General features: G+C 47.7%; 1 protein-coding gene and 1 non-coding gene across 2 annotated transcripts; both read left to right on the top strand.

The window, feature by feature from the left end:
• The first annotated feature begins 1,364 nt into the window (after positions 1–1,364).
• Positions 1,365–22,865, top strand: CHD4 (chromodomain helicase DNA binding protein 4). The gene is made up of 40 exons (XM_062515532.1): positions 1,365–1,420; positions 2,248–2,409; positions 4,373–4,500; positions 4,682–4,873; positions 5,191–5,309; positions 5,733–5,974; positions 6,059–6,186; positions 6,293–6,428; positions 6,856–7,037; positions 7,162–7,401; positions 8,123–8,326; positions 8,409–8,614; positions 8,840–8,971; positions 9,269–9,365; positions 9,762–9,953; positions 10,041–10,241; positions 11,171–11,308; positions 13,908–14,029; positions 14,141–14,314; positions 14,625–14,766; positions 15,246–15,377; positions 15,490–15,607; positions 15,890–16,014; positions 16,309–16,546; positions 16,709–16,881; positions 17,046–17,226; positions 17,327–17,413; positions 17,567–17,655; positions 17,741–17,874; positions 18,361–18,505; positions 18,695–18,860; positions 19,223–19,332; positions 19,565–19,698; positions 19,841–19,923; positions 20,042–20,179; positions 20,274–20,382; positions 20,704–20,836; positions 21,702–21,897; positions 21,997–22,172; positions 22,270–22,865. The coding sequence occupies exons 2-40, from the start codon at positions 2,313–2,315 to the stop codon at positions 22,351–22,353; spliced, it is 5,823 nt and encodes a 1,940-aa protein (XP_062371516.1). The 5' UTR covers positions 1,365–1,420; positions 2,248–2,312; the 3' UTR covers positions 22,354–22,865.
• Positions 18,888–19,026, top strand: LOC134041480 (small Cajal body-specific RNA 11). Its single transcript, XR_009933022.1, has one exon. It is a non-coding gene; the product is annotated as a small Cajal body-specific RNA 11 (non-coding RNA).
• Positions 22,866–23,383: the final 518 nt, after the last annotated feature.

Below are 23,383 nucleotides of genomic sequence, written 5' to 3'. Positions count from 1 at the left end.
CAGGGTGCTGAGTGACAGGGAGGAATGGACTACATGAACATACCATGGATCAGAGAACCACAGAACCGCTTAGGTTGGAAAAGACCTCTGAGATCATCAAGTCCAACCTTTGACCGAGCACCACCATGGCAACCAGACCATGGCACCGAGTGCCACATCCAGCCTTTCTTTAAACAACTCCGGGGATGGTGACTCCACCATTTGCCGGGCAGTGCATTCCAATGTAAAAATTCCCCCGATGCCCAACCTAAGCCTCCCTTGGCACTGCTTGAGACTGTCCTGTTGCTAGTTGCCTGGGGGAACGCGTATCCTGGGGTAGGTAGTCCTGTAGGTATCAGCAACTAGGAAGCCTCGAGGTGCAGGGGAGGCACCAAAGTCACTGCGGGCTCCCCACACACAGGCTGGCAGTGGCAGCCGACCGCGCCGGGCACGGATAGCCTCGGAGGGGTCCTGCGGCCCCGCGGGCGGAGCGTGCGGGATGGGGCACGGCAGGACGGGGCAAGGAAGCAAGCGGGGCGCTCAGCCCCGAGGTCGCGGGCGGTCGGCCGCCGGTGGGAGGGCGGTGCCCGGAGCCTGTGCCCGGGGCCGGTGCCAGCGCGCAAGAGGGCGGGAGGTGCGCGAAGGCCGCGCGGTGCCAGGGGTCTGCCCCGTGCCCCGGGCCGGAGCGGGGCCCGCGTCCCCGGGCAGGGCGGGCGGGGGGCGGCGGCGAAACCCCGCGGGTGCGGGCGGCCGCGAATATTATGGGATGCCAGGCTGGACGGTGGCTCCCGGCGACTATTATGGGATGCCTGCCTGGGCGCGAGGGGGGGGGGGGGGGGGGGGAAGAAGGTGTGACTATTATGGGATGTTCCGGGGGGGGGTCCTCACAGTGCGCTCTCCCCGCGGGAGGGGGACGTGCCTATTATGGGATGGCAGCCCAGGGAGGCACGGGGGGGGGGGGGGGGGGGGCGCCCTGCCCCGGCGCGCGGGGTCCCGCGCGGGGTGGGAGGGGAGGGTCAGTATTATGGGATGTTTCTTGGTGGGGGTCAGTATTATGGGATGCCGAAGCGAAGGGGTGCGAGCGTGAGGGAGTATTATGGGATGTTTCTCGGGGTGAAGGTGCGGGGGGGAACAGTATTATGGGATGTTACCGGCGGGAGGGGTGGTTATTATTATGGGATGCCGGGCCGGGCAGTGAGTGGGAAGTTCTGAGGGGAGGGTGAGTATTATGGGATGCGGGGGGGGGGGGGAGGGGGGTGTGTTTGCCGGGGAGATGGGGGCGGGGCCTGTTGCCGGGGTCCCGGGGTATATTATGGGATGTAGGCGGGAGAGGGCGGGGCCTAGCCGGGTTTTTTTCCCCTTTAAGAGGCGGTGCCGCGGCCGGAGCCATTTTCCCTTCAGCGGCGGCAGCGGCGAGAGAGGAGCCGGGGTCCGGAGCCGGGTGAGGAACGGGGAGGGAGCGAGGGTGGGTAAGGCTATCTGCTGCCTACCCGGGGTGTCCGGGCCAGCAGACGCGTCTCTCCGCCGGATGCCCCGTCGGCTCCGGCCGCAGCTCCTCCGGGGACGCGCCGTCCCCCCTGCCCGGGCGGCCGCAGGACGGGTCCGGCCCTTCCTCCCCTGCCCCACAACCGCCTTCGCCGGTGCCCGCAGCCCAGGCCTGCGCCGGTCCAGGGGGAACGGCGGCCCCTCGCCGCACACCCGCCGGACTTCCCCGGCCCCGCCCCGCGCCCCCGCCCGGGAGACGGTGCCCCCCGCCCCCGCCCTGCGCCGCGCAGCCCCGCTCCGGGCGGGGGCGGCTGAGCGGGGCTGCCGAACCCGCCCGGCCTTTTGTGTGCGGCCGGGCAGGGGCAGGGCCGGCGCTGCTGTGCCAGCCCGGGGCGGGTTGGGGCTGCTGGCCAGGGCACCGCGCTGACAGCCGCCCCGCTGGCCCCAGGGCTCCCTTGTAAGCCCGGCTGCCTTCTCTCGGCTTAAGGCTGAAATAACCGAGGGCACCCGGCTGCAGAGGACGAGTGCGTTTTCCTTTAGGACAGCTGCTTTGGCTTCTTCGGTAGAGATGAGTTGCTGACTCAGTTCAATATCTGGTGTCTTCAAAGCTTGTTTTATCACAACTCTGAACTGATACTTGCTGCCAGTGTTTCTATTATCCATAGTCTCCAAAGCCAGTAAAGTTGCTGTCTAAGCTTTGTCGCACATCCTCTTAGTAGCACTATTGCTTGGGAGAACGAAGTTCAGGTTTGCTGTAACTTTCTCTTTTTCTTTTCAATGAAGTACTGGCCAGACTGGCAAGAAGACGACACCCTGTGTAAGCCCAGGCCTCCCCCAGTGTGGAGGACATGGCTTCGGGCATTGGATCTCCATCACCATGCTCAGGGGGCAGTGATGATGATGAGATGGAGATCCTGTTGAACAACGCTATCCCCCAGCATCCAGGTATGCCGAGCCTGCAGGGCATGCATGTGGAATGGGGATAATGTTGGTCTCAAGCCGAACATGTGAAATGCACGATATGTTGAGGAATGTAATATTTATTTTTTTCTGTTCTGTAAGTCATGCACATGTTTTTTGGTATCTGAGTCCCAGGGGTGCTTCAAAGTGAGAGGCTTACAGCTTTGTGTCAGATGGAGCTGACTTTGTTCCAAGCCATTGCAGGTTGTCAGGGCCTGTGCTTGGAGGAGGTGTAGAGGGTGGAGACAGAGTGTCCAATTCTGACAGGGTACCGAAATGCTTGCGAGTTTCAATTTTCATGAATGGAGAGGGGGAAGAGGGGATAGTATGTGAAAGGGCAGGTTGCTTGCTTTCATCTGGGAACTCAGACCGGCTGACGTCCAGAGAAAACTGCCCTGGGCTGTTGCGTGACCCACTTTTCCTTCATCACCACACCCAATTATTGAGGTTTCTTGTGGTTCTTGCTCCGTGCAGCTTGCTCACCTTTGCTTTTTTTTTAGTCCTCGTGTCTTGCTTTTTGCCTTGTATTTGCATCCTCATCATCAACATGAGGCTTGAGTTAGAGCCCTGAGAATTCTTCTGGTGTGCTTTTTTTGTTGCTGTTGTTGATGACCTGCTCCGTGGAGATGCATCTGGATTCTTCACTTGTAAAAAAGGAGTGATGTATATAGTCAATTGTAGGACAAGTGTGGGATTTCCTACTAACTCATGCTGGAGTATTGTAGTGTCATATAGGAGAAATGTAACTGGAGAAGGGAATATGGTGTTGTGGAGCTTTGGAATGTTGTTTGTTTGGGACTTTTTTCTTAAACCTTGTCTCTGGAGTTTTCTGGCACCTCTTGAGATCTTGGGCAGAATGGGGCTATCAGTAATGAAAGTCTTTATGAAAAAAATTGGTAAAATCACTGTAAAATGGAGAAGTTTAGGTGATACCTTGATAAGGGTGGGTTATTAGAGGCTCTAAATCAGAACTTGGGGGAGAAGATGCATGATCCTTGTAGGACCTGGTGTTGCAGAACCATGGGAGCAAAGATACATCCATTGATTGGGAATATGGCAGGGGCCAGGCATGGCACTCCAGATTCTGAGACCTCTATCTCTGCTGTTTCAACCCCGGCTGTGGTAGCGCCTCTGACCTGTGGCTTCCTCCATCCTGCCCAGCTCGGGTGGTCAGGAGGCCATTTTCCCTTGGAGGGAGAAGGAGTGACTCTGGCTGTGTGCAGTGGGCGGGGCGGCAGGGGAGGGCGGGTGGCCGCGCTGCTCCCGCAGCCTGCCACAAAGAGAAGGAAGGGCTGTCTGGCTGCCCCTGCCCCTCGCGCCAAGGGCAGCCAGGAAATGGGGGCACACAGATGGAGGCGTGCACTGGTGCTGGAGAACTGGCATGTGTTGTGGCCAGGCAGGCAGCTTGCTAGCTGCTGGGGCTGGGGGAAGGTTCTATCTAATCTGGATCAGAATAGAGTTGCTGAGTAACAACTTTCCTATGGAGGAGGAAAAGTAGCGGCTTACTGGCCCGTGTTTTGCATGCAGCTGTGGGATTTCTGTACTGCTGAAGAGGCTAGATGGTTTCTTTCCTGGAGATCCATGGACTGAAACAGTATCCTACTCAGGTTCTCAAATGCATTCTTTGCCTCCTTTAGATGGGGCCATCTGTTTTATGCTCTTTTCTCTTCTTGTTGGGTTATGGCAAACTTCTTGTCCCCAAGTTCTGAGTGCAATTCTGCTTGGAGAAGCAAGATTGTGGAAATTGGTGTTGGGATGGAGTAAACCATGTTCTGTGATATCTTAGGATACAATTTTTGGGTATCTTTTGTGAACAATAAGAGTTGTAACTGCCTCTGTTTGTAGTAAGTGTGTCGCAAGAAACAGACAAGTTGATCTCTGTGTAGGGGGGCTATACTGTTGTGTGCAGATGGGAGTTGACTGAGACATGTTACCTCTTCACATCCAGAACCTGAAGAAGAGCCAGAAGAAGAGCTTCTGTCAGAGGCTGACACTCCCAAAATCAAGAAGAAGAAGAAGCCCAAGAAACTGAAGGAACCCAAAGTGCCCAAGCTCAGTAAGCGTCAGAAGAAGGAGGTAAGAAAAAGGATGCCTAAGGTCACACTCCAAAATATGGATATGTATGGTGAGGATGCTTACTGTTGGCCAATAGCAGCAATCTTTTGAATGAATCCTGTAGAGCTTGGGGAGAGAGCAGTGTTTAGTGTTTATGCAGGGTATTTTCCCATGTCTGATCTCTCCCTCCCTCCTTCCCCAGCTGGGGGACAGCTCTGGTGAGGGAAATGAGTTTGTGGAGGAAGAAGAAGAGGTTTTGCGCTCTGACAGTGAAGGCAGTGATTACACCCCTGGGAAGAAGAAAAAGAAGAAATTAGGACCCAAGAAGGAAAAGAAAAACAAAGCCAAGCGCAAGGAGGAGGAGGAAGAGGAGGAAGAAGATGATGACTCAAAGGTAACAAGCTACCTTACATACTGCTTGCTTCTCCTTCCCATGTATCTGATTTGGGGGATCATTGTGCTCTCCCTTTGTGATTGCACAGGGAGTTGGGACTGTGCAGTCTCATCCCTCTTGACTTGCCCTCTCTACTGCTTTAAGCACACACGGTATTTATATTGAATCCAAATACTTTTCCTATTGCCACTGATCTGCTATTGCAGCTGTGTCCTATGGTAAGGATAAGTGGATGTGGGTGGGAAGAAATTCCCTGGGTCATCTGTGGAGTATGTGTGGAAATTCTGCTCAGAGTTGCCATGATTCCCTTTTCATAGGAGCCAAAGTCATCTGCTCAGCTCCTGGAAGATTGGGGCATGGAGGATATTGATCACATTTTCACAGAGGAGGATTACCGTACACTCACCAACTACAAAGCTTTCAGCCAGTTTGTCAGGTGAGCTGCAAGCCTACACTTGAAATTACTTGGGACCAAAAAAAAGAGATTGGACAAAAACTAGATTCCTTGATTTTGGAACATCAGTGTACACTAGTGTTGTACCTAGAGTGAAAACTGAAGCAACAGTAAAATAATTGATCCCCTGCTTTTTTGTTTTCAGTCACTGAGATGATGCAAGTTCTCCCAGTCCCCTTTCTTCCCTGTTATACTAAATTCCATTTATTTTTCTAAGCCCCTGAATATTTCCATCTTTCACACAGAGTGAAGGATGAGAATGGAGAGATTAATTGGCTGTTGAGATCAGAGATTAGACGGGACTGTAGTTTGAGATAGAGGTGTTGATGGGGGTGGCAGTGGGAGGAATAATCTAGATTTCAGCGTGGTTCAGTAACCTTTCCTTTCTTCCTTAACTGTACACAGGCCACTTATCGCAGCCAAGAACCCTAAAATAGCAGTGTCGAAGATGATGATGGTACTGGGAGCCAAATGGAGGGAGTTTAGCACAAACAACCCCTTCAAGGGAAGTTCAGGTGCATCTGTGGCAGCTGCTGCAGCTGCAGCTGTTGCAGTAGTCGAGAGTATGGTGACAAATGTGGATGCTGTGCTGCCACAGCCCCCTGTAGATGTGCCACTCAGGAAAGCCAAGACAAAGGAGGGCAAAGGTGAGATGAAGAGTCTGGCAGGAGGATAGAATGTGAGTGGTGTCAAGGCAGTAGCCCTTCTGACTCTGCCTCCTGTGTTCCCAGGACCCAATGCCAGGCGGAAGCCAAAGGCCAGTCCTCGTATCCCTGATATCAAGAAACCGAAAACAAAGAAGGTGGCACCACTAAAAATCAAACTGGGAGGATTTGGTTCCAAGCGTAAAAGATCATCAGTAAGTGATGCTCCTTTCTTGACCTTGTGAGGGAGAGGTCATGATGTGATAGTAATGCTGGGCTGTGTGTGTCTGAGTAACAAAACTTTTCTCTTGCCTACCTCAGAGTGAAGATGATGATCTGGATGTGGAGTCAGACTTTGATGATGCTAGCATCAACAGCTACTCTGTTTCAGATGGATCTACAAGCCGTAGTAGCCGCAGTCGCAAAAAACTCAAGGCTGGGAAGAAGAAAAAGAAAGGTACAGATAATTGCCAGCAGATGGGGTTGAACACAGCTAAGTTTGTAGAAAGATGAGAGGGATGTCTGCGTGGAGTTTTGATGTTTAATGATGTACTTGAGGGACAATTGTTTGTGAAGGAGGAGCCTGATATTTTGAATAAGGAAAAGGTTTTCAGGAGTTCTTTATTAGGGAAATAGGTGCAGTGCTGAGTTTTCCTGGCCTTAATTTTATCTTCTATTGCATGGGTGGAAGGGAGGCACAAAGGGACTTGTTTTGCTCCTGTTTCTACCTTTTCCTTCTTGCCCTGTTTACTTATATAGAGTAAGAGTTTTGTATTCTGGCTCTCTGGATGGCTATGGAAGCTGTTGGGAGAATACCCTCCCTGGCTGTAGGAAACCTGTATCTGTGGCTTTTACTACAGTTAACTCCTCATCACCCTCTGCAGGTGAGGAGGACTCCACAGTGGCGGTGGATGGCTATGAGACTGATCATCAGGACTACTGTGAGGTGTGCCAGCAGGGAGGAGAAATTATATTGTGTGATACCTGTCCTCGTGCCTACCACATGGTTTGCCTGGACCCAGATATGGAGAAAGCTCCAGAGGGCAAATGGAGCTGCCCACACTGTGTAAGTATTGGATTCCCCAAATGGTGCAGAAGATCGTGTATTGAGGGGTCATGTCAAGTGACTTGGGGGTGTTTCTGTAGTAATGAAATAATCACTTGGTTTTTCTGATTTTCCTCTCCCATAGGAAAAAGAGGGCATTCAGTGGGAAGCAAAGGAGGATAACTCTGAAGGTGAAGAAATCCTGGAGGATGTAGTGGGGGATGCTGAGGAAGAGGATGACCACCATATGGAGTTCTGTAGAGTCTGCAAGGATGGAGGAGAGCTGCTGTGCTGTGATGCCTGTCCTTCATCCTATCACATCCACTGTCTGAATCCCCCACTGCCTGAGATTCCCAATGGAGAATGGCTCTGTCCTCGCTGCACTGTGAGTTTCTGCTAGTGCCATTCTACTATTGTTGCAAGAGGTGATTGATCTAATCCCTTAGCATCATTGTATTTCTGTGGAAGTTCTTTGGAGACTGTCTCCTCACACTTGTCATGAAGCTTAAAGGCCTGACTTTGTGGCTGTATTGTACCTTGATTGATTACTTTCTCCAGACAGTGGGAAGAACCAGGCTACAGCCTTTGGGCCTCATGAGATTTGCAGGGTAGTTGGGCAGTTTTTGGTCCAGCATGCCAAGGATCACATTTTTTGGCTCCTGTATGTTTGTAAAAGCAGGAGAACAAGTGCAAGCAAATTCAGTGCTTAAAGTAATTTAAACTGATGCTGAGACAAACTGGTTTTGCACTGTTGAAAGCTTTGTAATGCTAAGACCTTTCTTAGCAGATTAGGAGAAATACCATGCTTTTCCAGAAAGTTCGTGAAATAGGTAGTACAGATGGTGATAATTGCTTTCATTAGGTGATAAAAACCTAAAGGTGCTGGCCGAGAAAAGGTTGCTTATGTTGGGCCCTTATTTCTACAGCAAAATATTTTTTGCACAGACTTTCAGTGAAGTTGTAGTTGGGCAGACTACTGGGCTTGTCAAGCCTAGCAAATTCTATCTTTGTAGTGAAACCACAGAAGTGACTCTGTTTCTACTACTCAGTATTTCCTTGTTAGAGTACATACACTATGATGCATCAAATTCTGTTTAACATCACAGTGCCCGGCTTTGAAAGGAAAGGTGCAGAAGATCTTGATCTGGAAATGGGGTCAGCCCCCAGTTGGGCCTGCACCACCACGTCCACCTGATGCAGACCCTAATGCTCCACCCCCGAAGCCTCTGGAGGGTCGGCCTGAAAGGCAGTTCTTTGTCAAATGGCAGGGCATGTCCTACTGGCACTGCTCCTGGGTGTCTGAGTTGCAGGTGAGTGGAGGAATCTAACTGTGGCATAAGGGTGGACAGTTGAGGCTAAAACACCTACTGACTGCTTGTGTCCTGACTGCAGCTGGAGTTGCACTGCCAGGTGATGTTTCGTAACTACCAACGCAAAAATGATATGGATGAGCCACCCTCGGGAGACTTTGGAGGGGAAGAAGAGAAAAGCCGAAAGAGAAAAAACAAGGACCCCAAATATGCTGAGATGGAGGAGCGTTTCTATCGATATGGGATCAAGCCAGAGTGGATGATGATCCATAGGATCCTTAATCATAGGTAGGGGGTGTAACAAAGAGGATTTTCAATAAAGACTTTAAGCAGGGCTAAGGGAGAGGGGATGAGCTAAACTGCAGTATGACTGGGAGAAATAGTGGGAGTTCTTTGTTGGTATGACAGACATTCTGTTTCTGCTGGTTCACTAAAGAGTCCTTCCCTTCCATTTGAATGGATTGGGGGAATACTGCCGTCTCACTGCTTGAGGCTTACTGGTTTCTTCTGCAGTGTGGATAAGAAGGGGAATGTCCACTATTTGATTAAATGGAGAGACCTACCTTATGACCAGGCATCCTGGGAAAGTGAAGATGTGGACATTCAAGATTATGACCTCTACAAGCAAGCCTACTGGAATCACAGGTAGGAGAAGTATCTAGAGGTTGTTTGCCTTTACCTTCCCTCAAGAGTAAGCACTGCAGTATGTCAGCCTCTAGCACTGGCTGGATTAATTGATGGAAATGGGCAAGAAGTATCTTCTTGTTGCTGACCTGGGCAGGGACCTTGTGTCTCTCTACCCGTTCATGAAGGTTCCAGCCCTATTTTCTTGAGCCTATTTGAGTTGGTGATTGCCCTCCTGTCCTCTGCACAATAGTTTTCTCTCGATCTGTTAATAAAAAGCCATTAAACTTATGTGTACTTGGGACCATGTCTGCATAGGGAGCTGATGCGAGGTGAAGAGGGCAGGCCTGGTAAGAAGTTAAAGAAAGTGAAGATGCGGAAACTGGAAAGACCCCCTGAGACTCCCACAGTAGATGTAAGTTACTGTTTTTTGCTTTGGAACCCTCCAATAGAGGTGTTTATTTTGGGGTGCCTGGAGGTAAAGAGCAGACTGAAGAGTAACCAGCATATGGTTTAGAGCTCCTCATAGCCCAAAGAATAAATGGCATTAGAAAGCCTTCACTTCAGACAAAGGTCCACGGTGTCCATCGGGTCAGACTCCCTAGCTCTTGGTGAAAGGGTTTAAAAAAAAAAAAAAGGCTTCTTGTTTGGATGCCTTTGGCTATTTGGAAGCTGGGTTTGGTGGTAGTCTGGTTGTCTGTGAATCTGTGAAGCCTCATCTGTACTAGAGAATGTAAGAGTGGCTAAGAAAAGACTTGTTAGTTACGTAACTGAGTGAAAGGATTCCACCTCTTCTGCCTTTCCGCTATAGCCAACAGTGAAGTATGACCGGCAGCCGGAGTACCTCGATGTAACAGGGGGGACCTTGCATCCCTACCAACTGGAAGGGCTGAATTGGCTGCGCTTCTCTTGGGCCCAAGGCACAGATACAATCTTGGCCGATGAAATGGGTCTGGGAAAGACTGTGCAGACAGCAGTGTTCCTGTATTCCTTATACAAAGAGGTGAGAGCTGGGAGGTTGCTGCCCGGGGAGATTCTGCCTGTATTAGTGATTGCAGTCATCTCATGCTCTTCCTGACTATATTTGTAGGGCCACTCAAAGGGTCCCTTCTTGGTGAGTGCACCACTGTCCACAATCATCAACTGGGAACGAGAATTTGAGATGTGGGCCCCAGATATGTATGTAGTGACCTACGTCGGGGACAAAGACAGCCGGGCCATCATCCGTGAGAATGAGTTCACTTTTGAGGATAATGCAATACGTGGAGGCAAAAAAGCATCCAGAATGAAGGTAGAGAACTCTGCTGTAACACAAGCCTGAATTGAGGTGCTCTCAACTGACTTTCAGCAGCTGAGATTCAGATACTCTGCTGACCCTGGGAACTGATTATGCTTGCAGTTTCCAAGGGGAAATAACTACAAATTGATGACAAGTGGGCTTTTAGACTCTTGCTGTAGACTGTTTAAACACTCTGCTAATCTGAAGTGTTTCAGTACTGGAGAAAGATAGTTGACTAAGGTAATACTGTCCCTACCCTATTTAACCTGTGAAGTTGTGCATCTTCGGATCTAAGTTGATGTCAGAATTGCCGCTGTGTGTGTAGAAGACAAATATACAAACAAAAAGTATGAACTTCTTAATCAATTTGGAGGAATTGTCTGACAGGCCATACCCAGTCATACAAGAAATTGCATTTTGTGCCCAGACAGGAAGGAAGAGCCTGACCTAGGTGGCAGCTTTTTGTAGAGCCTAAGTCTTCCTAATGAAACCAAGATGGAAGCTAAAGCATTTTTAGTGGCAGAGGCAGATAGGTTCATTTCCTTCCTTTGAAATGGAACGGCCTGAACTACTAATAGTAATTTAAAATTCCATGGTAAACTATTTATCTTTAGAAGTCTTAGCTTTCTGATGAGCCACTCTTCTCCAGATCTCAGTATCTCAATTCTCTAACATGCCTCTACTCACTACCTACTTGTTAAACATTTCTGTTAAGAGTATTTGGCATCTGTCCAAAAGTAGCAGGTACTGAGGGGGTTGAGGAGACTTACATGTGTTGAGAGCAATTGGGAATTAAAAGATTAAAATGGTTCAGGAAGCATTTCGAATCTTGTGACAGGAGAAAGTTTTTGATGTGCTGTTGACCAGGGCTTATCAGGATAACTTGATGGAGGAGCACTGCATCCTTTGTCCCATTACATGTTCACCCTTTTCCTTTGCAGAAGGAGGCTGCTGTCAAGTTCCATGTGCTTCTCACTTCCTATGAATTGATTACAATTGATATGGCTATACTAGGCTCTATTGACTGGGCCTGTCTCATTGTGGATGAAGCTCACAGACTGAAGAACAATCAGTCTAAGGTACAGAGAAGCATAGGTGGTTCATGGGCATGGCATTATGGGCATATGTTGCAGGGGAGAGGGGGACAGCTCTTAGTCATTTGTTCATTAGTAAATTTGATGTGTTATTAAAAAGAAAAATCAACAGCCTGCATTTGGAGATCAATCATCACTGGTAACAATTTATACAGATCATTTGATTAAAACAGTTTTCTTTCCAGGTTGTCTTGGTTTGAAAGACAGGTGTCTGCTAAGAAAAGCTGGAGCCTCTCTTGAAATGGAAAATGTAAACCCCTTCCTCCAAATTACTATAATTTTGAAATTAAGGGGCTCTCAGGCAAAGATATGGGAATAGGAATAACAGTTCTTTACTAGGAAAAGTTAAATTAAAAGTACAGTAATACAAAAGAAAAAAAAATACGAAACACTGACAGAGTCAGAATACAACCTGACACCCCCATCAGTCAGGTTGTTGGTAAGCAGTCCAATTAAATGGTGGCTGCAGTCCTCCTGGAGTGACAGATGTGGTTCTGTTGAAGCAGCTGTCCTGGAGAGGGGTGCAGTTTTCCTCTGAAGGTCAAGTGATTATGTGGAAGGTTTGTTTTCCTCTGGAATCCAGTGGAAAAAGGCTGCTCTGATGTTCCAAATTTCAGGTTTTATCTAGGTAGACTTGCTTAGCTCCTCCCCCTGGATGGAGCATCTCACAATGGGATGATGCCATTTTATCAGTCATACAGTGGGACTTAATGGCCCATTAACAGGAGATACCGCCCTGGAGGAAGGATGGGTTGTGGGAAAGATAAAGAACACTGTCCCACCTGGTTTTAACAGATGGTGATAGAGTACATACTTTTGGCTACATCCTCCATTGCAACCCAAGACACAGGTGAATAGGTAATTGATGTAGACTGAAAGGCAGAAAAACCTGGATGTGGTTGTTGCTCTCAAATATAAAGTGACTTCTCTGAAAGCAGATCGCATACCTGCACCACCTCGATTCTAGAAAGGTTTACCATGCTGAGCATAAAACATACTCCATGAGCAGAATTACCCTGCTTCCAGAGTAGGCTTGCTCTCTGCATTCCTCTGGCTTTGTAGCAGAACTAATTGGGTGTTACAGAAATTGAAGGTGGGCAGAGATGTTCAGAAATGCCTAGATAGGTGCTGAAAAACCATATAGCTGCTTTAGTATGAGGCTACACCTTAACTAAGCTTGTTTGAATTCAGTAGACTTGACTGTACTTTCTTGATCGAGCCCTTCCCTAGACCTTGTGCCTCAATTTTGGTATTGATTTGTCTGTCTTCAGCTGGATTCTAGTGCTCAGTACCCAAAAAACAATTATTATTGGAAAGCTGGTTTTAGAGGATCTTGGAGACTGTAAGACAAAATTGCCGCTTGATTTCTTTTTTGTTTGTTTTGTTTAAATGGCTTTAGTGTTTTGGATCTTGGCAGGAGGCATCTTCCTGAGACATCACAGCTGTGCTTGCAGTTCAGTTTCTAGATCTTATTGTAGGCACTAAGACTGGATGCCATTCTATGCTTATCAAAACTATTTGAAGTAGGAATGAATGCTTACTATTAATATTCATTTATTGAAAGAGGATGTAAAGACTCAAGGTTACACTATGACATCACGCAGAACCATTAAAATTTTCCTCTACAGAATTTTCCTGTCCTATAAGAGCAGCTTATAGGTGTTTGGCTGCAAGATAGATAGGTCAGATGCTTCTTGACAGATTTGGGTTTCTCCTAAAGGTTTGCAGATATAATTAGTAACTTAAACATTTGATTCCAAAATAAGAGTATTTTTAAGTATAACTACATAGAAAGATAAATCCCTGTGGAGGCCACTGGAAGTCTCTTCTGATGCAATAACTAAAACACAAGTGCTTTGTTTTTTGTTTGCCATCTAGTACAGCTGCTTTCATTAAGTTTGACCTTGTATCATGCTAAGTGTTAGATAAGCAAAAAAATGCCCAAGCTCATAAATAAATTACTGGTTTACTGTCAATTTGTGCAGGTAAATATGTTATACTTGTGCTTTTCAGTGCAGTTCTTTAACTGCTCACTATATCTGCCTGGAATTGCTTCATTGTTGTGAAAACCAGTGCAAATTACCTTTAAGACACGTTAGCAAACCCTTAGCTCTTTTTCTCCTCAGCTTGTTCAGAGTTCTGGAATGCTGCCAGGAGTGATATGGATAGGAAGAGTGACTTAGTTATTTCTAGAATTCTTTAGGCAGAGTAGTCAAAGGAATGTGGAACACTAATATAGCAAGAAAAAATGCATAGTAAAACAGTCTAGAAATGATTTGTGATCTGAAAGAGATGGTAACTTATAGGAGCAAAGGAAACCTACTAGCACCTGATGGCTCAGAGGGTTTGCTGCAGTCATGGTGTAGCTATGCAGAACAATGATCCAAATAAGATCAGTCTAGTAACCCTGACTGGAATGTGAACTACTTGGAACTTCTGTCCAAACAGCTGATGTGATCTAAATTGAACCCTGGATTGTTGTCAACTTTCTATCTAGAATTTTTTTTTTAAGCCTATGACTTAATAAGCCTTTGTGTTTGTCTGTGTATTTTGGTTTATTTCTTCCCTATTCTCTCCTTTCCAGTTCTTCCGTGTGCTAAATGGTTACTCACTCCAACACAAGCTGCTGCTTACAGGAACTCCCCTGCAGAACAACCTGGAAGAACTGTTCCACCTGCTGAACTTTTTGACACCCGAGAGATTCCAGTATGTCTTGCAGTGCAAGTCAGCCTTGTCTGTCTTGTCATTCTTTTCCCCTCACTTGCTCTTTTGCTCTTTTTCCTTTGTGCTGTTTGCTGAGTGTCTGTTTCCTTGCAGTAACTTGGAGGGCTTCCTAGAAGAGTTTGCAGATATTGCCAAGGAAGATCAGATCAAGAAACTGCACGACATGCTGGGCCCACATATGCTGAGGCGTCTCAAGGCTGATGTTTTCAAGAACATGCCATCTAAGACTGAACTGATTGTCAGAGTGGAGCTCAGTCCCATGCAGAAGTGAGTGTGGGGATGAAGAGAGCACCTGCTGTTGAGCTACTGTTTCTCTGCTCTGCAGTTTGAAAGAGGATGTGCTGCAACAGCCCTTATCCTTACTCTACAGGGTTTTCTGCACAGTGGGCTACACTAGAGCAAGAGGAAGGATTAATCCTGTGCTCTGGTTTAAGGGATAAAGAGATAGTGAGTGCCACTGGCAGAGCCTAGCTAGCTGGCAGGTAATGCCAGAAGTTGTGCAGAGTTTAGCAAGAGAAGAACTAGGTTAGTCATTCTCATGACGACTGAGTTGTTTTATTTTCTTTTATGTTTTCAGGAAATACTACAAATACATTTTGACAAGAAACTTTGAGGCACTGAATGCACGGGGTGGTGGTAACCAAGTCTCGTTGCTCAATGTTGTTATGGATCTGAAGAAGTGCTGTAACCACCCCTACCTCTTTCCTGTGGCTGCTATGGTATGTCCAGTCACTTATTCTGTATAAGCAAATTTTCTGCTGGCTGTTATCAGGAAGCCAGTTTGCTCCCTAGGTGGGGCATGGAGGGGTTCCCATTTCTTTCTTTTGGCTTCTATGTCTTTTTTTTCCACCCTGTCTTTATTTAGACCCAACATGCTGGAAGGCCTTGTCTCTTCCAGCACATTTATATGACAGGTAGGAGCTATCTTTTGACTCATGCGAGGTGGTGAAGACTGTAAGAGTAGGAACTAAGTAAGAAAAGAGGAGGGTATGTAGGAGTCAAATTGCAAGAGAACAGGCACAGGGTAGCACTGAGGTTTCATACAGGCAGTATATGGAACAACCACAACCTTGTGGTTGTGCCAAGCTAAGTGACCAGGTGTGAGCCAACATCAGCTAGGGACTTAATACCAAATTACATTCCTTCAAGCAGTTTTTGTCCCTTTCCCCTTATTCTCTCTTTCTCATTTTCTTTTTAGGAAGCTCCAAAAATGCCAAATGGCATGTATGATGGTAGTGCACTTATTCGAGCCTCTGGAAAGCTGTTGCTGCTCCAGAAGATGTTAAAGAACCTGAAGGAAGGAGGTCACAGAGTGCTCATATTCTCTCAGGTATATGGAGAAAAACCTTTAGGCCTGGAATACTTTTTCTGAGAAAGAAGTCTGTTGATCGGGTATCTACTTGTCCCTCACTCTTCTGTGGTGGTGTTTTTCTGATATGCAGATGACCAAAATGTTGGACCTTCTAGAAGACTTTTTGGAACATGAAGGGTACAAATACGAGCGGATTGATGGAGGAATCACAGGGAACATGCGTCAGGAGGCTATTGATCGCTTCAATGGTATATAGTCTACTTTTCCTGTGAAATGAAAGCTTGTCTTGTGTCTGCTTAATGCTCATAATGGGATTGTTGTGTCCCATGTCTTTTGTTGCTTTCCTGGAATCTTAAATTAGTAGCAATTCCCTGTCAGGTGATGTGGGTCAGTTACAAATCCTTCTTTGAGTACTGCACACTCCCTTGACTACTTTTGTGTTTTTCTGTTTGTTTTTTGTTTGTTTGTTTTTTGGTTTTTTTTTTTTTTTTTTTTTTTTTTTTTTTTTTTTTTTTTTTTTTAAATCTAAGCTCCTGGAGCTCAGCAGTTCTGCTTTCTGCTTTCAACTCGAGCTGGGGGTCTTGGTATTAACTTGGCCACAGCAGATACTGTGATTATCTACGATTCAGACTGGAACCCCCACAATGATATACAGGTGAGCCTGAATGAGATCACTCACTATAGACTAATCCTGAGGAAGAGGAGAAATTAAATCATCAGAAAGAGTGAAGGGAGTGTAAGGCTTCCCCTCTAGAAATCTTCAAAATTAGAGAAGAGTGTGGATGGGTAGAGATGGGAAATGAAATAGTGGAGGGATCTTCTAGGGCACAGCTTTCACTAATGCTAAGAGCCAACATGAAGGCAGGTGGGAAGCTTGTGGGGGTAGGTGGGGTATATCAGACTACTGCTTGTGCAGCTCTAGATTGTTCTGAGCATATCTCTTTTCTAGGCCTTCAGTCGTGCACACAGAATTGGACAGAACAAGAAAGTGATGATATACCGCTTTGTGACAAGGGCCTCAGTGGAGGAGCGTATCACTCAGGTGGCCAAGAAGAAGATGATGCTAACTCATCTGGTAGTGAGACCAGGGTTGGGCTCCAAGACAGGCTCCATGTCCAAACAGGAACTTGATGACATTCTCAAATTTGGCACTGAAGAGCTCTTCAAGGATGAGGCTACTGAGGGGGGTGAGTGCCTGAGAGTAGAACTGAAGTGGGTGGGTAGATCTGGCTCCTTATTTAGTGAGAGACAGTGCTGATTATAGCTCTACAAAGAAGGTCTAGGGTGGCATTCCCTTTTGTAGTCCATTGAGATCCATACAGCAATGGTGCCCTGTACTCTTCCTCCAGGGGATAACAAAGAAGGTGAGGACAGTAGTGTCATCCACTATGATGACAAAGCAATTGAGCGTCTCTTGGATCGGAACCAGGATGAAACAGAGGATACAGAACTTCAGGGCATGAATGAGTATCTCAGCTCCTTCAAGGTGGCCCAGTATGTGGTTCGTGAGGAGGAGATGGGGGTGAGTATGAGGTGGATATCAGCTAGTGTACCCTCCTGAGTGATGGAGAATCAATTAAGTTAATTGAGCTCTGAAGTTTTTAAGGCTGAGCAAGCAGGCATATATCTGCTATGACAGGCTGGGACTTGGAGCATAGGGCCCTAAATTTGTTACCTCTCTGGCAGGAGGAAGAGGAGGTTGAACGGGAGATTATTAAGCAGGAGGAATCAGTGGATCCTGATTACTGGGAGAAACTGCTCCGTCACCATTATGAGCAACAACAGGAGGATCTCGCCAGGAATCTGGGCAAGGGCAAACGTATTCGCAAGCAAGTTAACTACAACGATGGCTCACAGGAGGATAGAGGTACAAATCCACAGGACCCTTAGGGAAAAGCAGGTGCAGGTACATGTTGCTGGGAAGTAATGGAGTAGCGTCTCAGGCTCACGTGCTGTTTTTCTTTCAGACTGGCAGGATGACCAGTCAGATAATCAGTCAGACTATTCAGTTGCTTCTGAAGAAGGAGATGAGGACTTTGATGAGAGGTCTGAAGGTAAGTTCTACTGGAGCCAGAGTTCCTGGGTTACTTTGAGTGTGGAACTTGGTTTGGGCAATGTATATGTTTTGTGGTGCTCTCCTGCTGGGGCAGTATTCGCTCAACAATATTTTGTGTATTGTCTCTACTTAGCTGCATTTCTTTCTTCAGCAGCTCGTCGGCCTAGCCGCAAGGGTCTGAGAAATGATAAGGATAAGCCTCTACCTCCCTTACTGGCCCGTGTGGGAGGGAACATTGAGGTAAGTTGTACCAGGGGAGACATTTGCATCCCAGTTGCTCCTGAATTCCTCTTGCTGTATCTGCCTGTCTGCTCCTTCATTCTAGGTATTGGGTTTCAATGCTCGCCAGCGGAAAGCCTTCCTCAATGCTATCATGCGTTATGGAATGCCACCTCAGGATGCCTTCACCACTCAGTGGCTTGTTCGGGACCTCCGTGGCAAGTCAGAGAAAGAGTTCAAGTGAGTCTGTGTTAGGCAGGAATGGGAGACTGACAGCAACTAGCCCTTTGGGGAAGAATGAGAATTGGGCCTCTTCTCAGAGACTTACATTTCCTTAATGTATTGGTTGGTTCTTTGTGGGAGAATGAAGTATAAGCTGGAATTGTTGCTGACTTTCTTACTTGGATCTGACTCTTCAGTCACCAAAAGCAAATGCTTTTATAGGAATAGCATGGCCCTACAAGCATGTAATGAATACTCTCCCAGAGTCTTTCTTGGCTTTATGATTATTTCTGGCTCAAGACTCTTGAATTAGCTGTGTGTCCTCTATGTATGTAGTGATTCTGTTTAGAAATTCTCCCTTGAAGGATCCTGAAGCCCCAGAACTTGTTACTGTGGGTTAAGAGTCTTGGGGTAATTTCCCTGATGTGCTGGAAGGGGTCTGACAATGCATGTCTCCACATAGTGCAATTTACAGACCAATCGCTTGTCTGTCAACCACTGCAGGGCCTATGTCTCACTGTTCATGCGCCATTTATGTGAACCTGGAGCTGATGGTGCAGAGACCTTTGCAGATGGGGTCCCACGGGAAGGTCTTTCTCGACAGCACGTCCTTACTCGCATTGGGGTCATGTCACTTATACGCAAAAAGGTAGGTGCCTAGCAGAGCAACATGGCCTTTGCTGGCCATACAACTGTAGTCACTGGGGTCTTGAGTTAGATAGTTAGCTCTCCTTTCACACCCACTCTTGTTGTGTGCTCAGTGGCCTGCCTCTGCAAGTGTAAGGATGAGCTTTGTATGACTCTTCCAGTGATACATGTTTCTCTCCCTCTTGTGCAGGTGCAGGAATTTGAGCATGTGAATGGCCGCTGGAGTATGCCAGAACTGGCGGAGATAGAGGAGAACAAGAAACTTTCACAGCCCAGCTCACCCTCTCCCAAAACTCCAACTCCTTCGACACCAGGGGATACACAGCCAAATACACCTGCCCCTGTTCCTCCACCTGGTGAGGGCTCCCCTCTTGTACGACCCTGCGTCCTGACCTTACCCTGACTGTTCCCCTCACCAGAACTGTGGTGGTGGGGTCTGGGGGTGGACGCAGATCAGCTTACTCTCATCTTAGGAGGGCTGCCAAAGACATGTGCAAGCCCTTAAAGGCAAGAGAGGACACTGGCTTTCCTGGGATGAATTGACATCAATGAGAAGCCCAGCGTTTGTAGTGGGCAGGAAAAGGGGGGTCAAGTTAGTTCCATTTTGATGGGCCTGATGTCTGGGAGCAAAGGAGAAGTGGGCTTGGTAGTAGGGAAGACCTTACTGATTTGCTTCTCTTTTGTCTGCTGTGCTGGCTCTGGTGTGGGGAATACACAGAAGACGGCATAAAAGTGGAAGAAGGAGCTAGTGCTAAGGAGCAAGGAGAACCATCCGAACCAGAGAAGGAGCTCAGTGCTTCTGCTACTGAAACAGAGGCCCCTATGGAGGTGAGTTTTGTTTTTTCTGCCTTATAGTTTCTCTTGCAAATTTCTCTGCTTCTGCTCCCTCTTCATTTCATGAGGCAGAGATGAGTTTGAGTGATGCTTGAAGGTAACTCTCTGGTCTTCAGAACTGGCCTCACAAAAAAGTTGTGTGTCTTTGCTTTTCAAATGACTGTGACTGTGTTCTATTGTCATGCACTGCTATACTTTGTGTCTCACTGGTCACTGTCCTCAGCAGTGTGCTCAGCCTGTGGAGACACTGCCCCAGGAAGCAAAATCTCCAGTGAACTCCACAGAAGCAGATGAAAAAAAAGTAGAGGAAACTGAAGTGAAAGAAAGACCAGATGAACCAATGGAAGTAGAAAGCAAAGGTACAAAGCACTTTAGCTTAAAGAAATAGGCTTGGAAGTAGAAAATCAGTGGGAAGTTACAGAATAGTATTGGGTTTCACTGGTTGAAGAACAAAACTGCAGACTTGCTATGTTCCTGTTCATCTCATGTTCCCCTTCTTTCCTGCAGCTGATGTGGAGAAAGGGGAAGACAGAGCAGCTCCTGAAAATCCCCCTGACCCTCCTATAATCACTCTGGATGAGAAAGGTGAGGCATGATGACTCCCTTCTTTTCCTTAACCCTTCTTCTGCAAGGATTCCTTGTGGTGGGTCCAACTTGTTATGGTATCTGCCATGTTTGTTTTATTAATTTCCTGTGTGTACAGATGAGAAAAAGGATGACGATAAGAGAGATGTAGTGATGCTGCAGAATGGAGAGATGCTGAAGGAGTCAGTAGATGAAAGGCACAAGAAAGCAGTAAAGCAGCGCTTCATGTTCAACATAGCAGATGGTGGTTTCACTGGTATGAGATCTTTATCTGCTTGAATTTGTTCAAAAGCTCCTGCTTATGTTTGTGAAATAACTTCCAACTGTTCTGGTGTCTCTTGCCTTTCCAGAACTACACTCCCTCTGGCAGAATGAAGAGCGGGCTGCAACTGTCACCAAGAAGACCTATGAGATCTGGCATCGGCGTCACGACTATTGGCTCCTAGCTGGGATTATCAAGTATCCTTGCCATGACAGATGCATTCTCTCCCACCTTGTACATAATTTGTCAGGGTGAAAGTGACCGTTCTGGATCTGACTGGAGTAGGTTAAGTGAGCAAGTGCTTTTATCTTCACAAGAGTGTAAGTGATGGTGGGAGGGGGAGCTTCCTGCAGCATAGTTAAGGCTTAGCAGGATACAGTTCTCATTCCTCTTCCTTGGCTCTTGTTTGTCCCCTCTCTGTACCTCCTTTCCCCACTCCCTCTGGAGAACAGTACTGCTTGGGCTGCGTATTCCCTTGTTTTCACTGCCTTTGTTTGCCTGAGCTCATCCCATCTCAGTCATGGCTATGCCCGTTGGCAGGATATTCAGAATGATCCACGTTACGCCATCCTCAATGAACCCTTCAAGGGTGAGATGAACAGGGGTAACTTCCTGGAAATAAAGAATAAGTTCTTGGCAAGACGATTTAAGGTAAGGATTTCTCTTTAGTGGGATAACTGCCTGGATCTCTTAAGTTCTTGCAGTTCTGAGTTTCCACCAACAAAGTGAAAGATTTTTGCAGTGCTTTTTGTTTTAGGGGTAATAAAAAAGATGATATATCTTGGGATCGTGCAGTTGCTCCATGATAGGAGCTCCCTTTTTTTCTGGAAACGATATTGGGGAGCTTGGCTCAGTACTCTCTATCCAAATGTTTATTGAACAACTGGAAAGCAAGAGGCTTAAGGTTCAAACAGCTGTTCTCATCACAGCTTCTGCTTGGTCTGCTACAATCCACTCCATGTGCCTGAATAGAACTCTGGTTGCTGAAAGGGCTGCCTTCATTCTCTCTTGCATCCTCTTTGGGAGTGAACATAGCTTAGTTGTGGGAGTGGTTTAAGATCAAGTAAAAAGCAGTGTAGGTCTCAGTCTTGGGGTAAAACATTGGACTATAGACTTGAACGATGAGATCTACACTGACAGGATTCTCCAAATGCTTACAAGATTTTATGCTCTGCCTATAAATAGGATGGAATATTTTTCCCTTGCATTCAAAAAGTAATCTCTGTCCTGTTTGCCTCAAAGAATGTGTAAAAAGAATCAGGAGGAATGAAAATATTAGAGGAGTTGTAGTAATCTATCAAATGCAGTGTACCCTGATTTTCTTGTGTATCTGACTTTGCCTTGTGAAGCTCTTGTTGTTTTGGGCTACTCAATAAAACTGGTCCGTGAATGGAAATTCAGCTACACAATCTCACTTTATGAGGTGGTGGGGAATTCAGTTAGGAGAGACTGGGTGTGCAGACAAGGCACCCTCTCTGGCAGCTGCTGAAAGACTCATTCCTGCCCCACCTTTCAGCTCCTGGAGCAAGCGCTGGTGATTGAGGAACAGTTGCGGCGAGCTGCCTATCTGAACATGTCTGAAGACCCATCTCACCCATCCATGGCTCTGAACACACGTTTTGCAGAGGTGGAATGCCTGGCTGAGAGCCACCAGCACCTATCCAAGGAGTCAATGGCTGGGAATAAACCAGCCAATGCTGTGCTGCACAAAGGTAATGCAGTGTGTTAAACAAGGCTGGGATAGGTGTTCAGCGGTGCTGTCCCCTCTGGGGTGTCCCTCCCGTCCGAACAGATGTCCCTTTCTCTTGTAGTTCTGAAGCAGCTGGAGGAGCTTTTGAGTGACATGAAAGCAGACGTGACTCGTCTGCCTGCCACAATTGCCCGCATCCCACCTGTGGCAGTGCGCCTTCAGATGTCGGAGCGCAACATCCTCAGCCGCCTGGCCAACCGCAGCAGTGAGCCCCCGCCGCCACCCCCACCCCAGCAAGTACGTACCCTCTCTGGTCAGTAAGGGAGTTACGGGGGGAGGGGAGGGGGACTCCGTGGGCCAGGCTGGACACTGGTGACCAGCCCGTGAGTCTCAGGTCCTCCTCTCTCGCCCTACAGGTGGCCCAGCAGCAGTGAGTTCCTGGCCCAGTGCTGTTGACCGTTTGGCCAAGCGGAAGTGACCCCCCCCCTAGCTCACCCCTTCACACTTCTACCCCTCTGCCTGACATTCCTGTCTGGGTGCTGTTTCCCTCCATGGAAGCTGCTGCTCAGGTCTCTGGAAGGAGGAGAAACTCCTTCCTCTGCAGCCAGCCCGTTGGAGCAAGGAGTGTGTTTAGGAGAGAGGGGGATGGATGTATGATGGACTCTGTATATAGTGACTGGAGGCCCCAGCGCCATGTCTGTTACATGGAGAACCTGGCTGCATTGCTCATTGCCTCCGCCTGGAATTCCAGTTTTCGTTCTTAATTTTATTTTGAGTTTGTTTACTGAGACAAGTGCGCAGGCAAGACCAAGCAAAAGCCAGGACAGAGACAAAGCTACCTCCATCAAAATCCTTTTTAATACAAAAACTGACCGGACTTGTCAACTACTAAGCAGCTTGAAGACAAAAGCAAACAACAATGAAAAAAAACCAACAAAAAACAGAGCAAAACCTTGATAAAACTGAAAAATAAAGTTTCCTTGTATTTTATTTGGGTGTCTCTACTATCATGAGTGTATTGGAATAAGTATATGGCCTCAACACTGAAAGAGGTATACATGTCTTTTTACCGTATCTGGGAGCAGCTTTTTGGAGTATCCTACACCTCTGTCAAGGGCAGTGTTTAAGGCCCGGTTGAGGAATGCAGCCTCAAGAGTGGCATCCCTCCCCGTGGCATGGATATTGGACTAGAGGATATTCAAACCTCTTCAGCACTACCTTGACACGTCTCTTGATTCTGTAACTTCCTGCCTGCCTTGGGCTCTTTACCCGTTGCCCCGGCTGTAGAAGCTGCCTGTGCGTGCCTGCGGCCGGAGCCCCGCTCCCGGGGGCTGTGGGGGCGGGCAGGCCCGTTCTCTGGCGCCGCGGAGCCGCTGCCGCCGTTCGCGCGGCGTGGGGGCGGGCGACGCGCACCGGTGACGTTACCTACCGTCCCTTCGCAGGACCAATCAGCGATCACGATCGGCGGCGCTGGCCAATGGGCGGTGCGGGGGGCGGGCGCGTGCGCG

The sequence above is a fragment of the Cinclus cinclus genome, chromosome 2 (genome assembly GCF_963662255.1).
Source record: "Cinclus cinclus chromosome 2, bCinCin1.1, whole genome shotgun sequence".
NCBI lineage: Eukaryota > Metazoa > Chordata > Aves > Passeriformes > Cinclidae > Cinclus > Cinclus cinclus.
The sequence above is the reverse complement of the archived record's forward strand: the minus strand, read 5'-3'. Positions and strand labels throughout refer to the sequence as shown.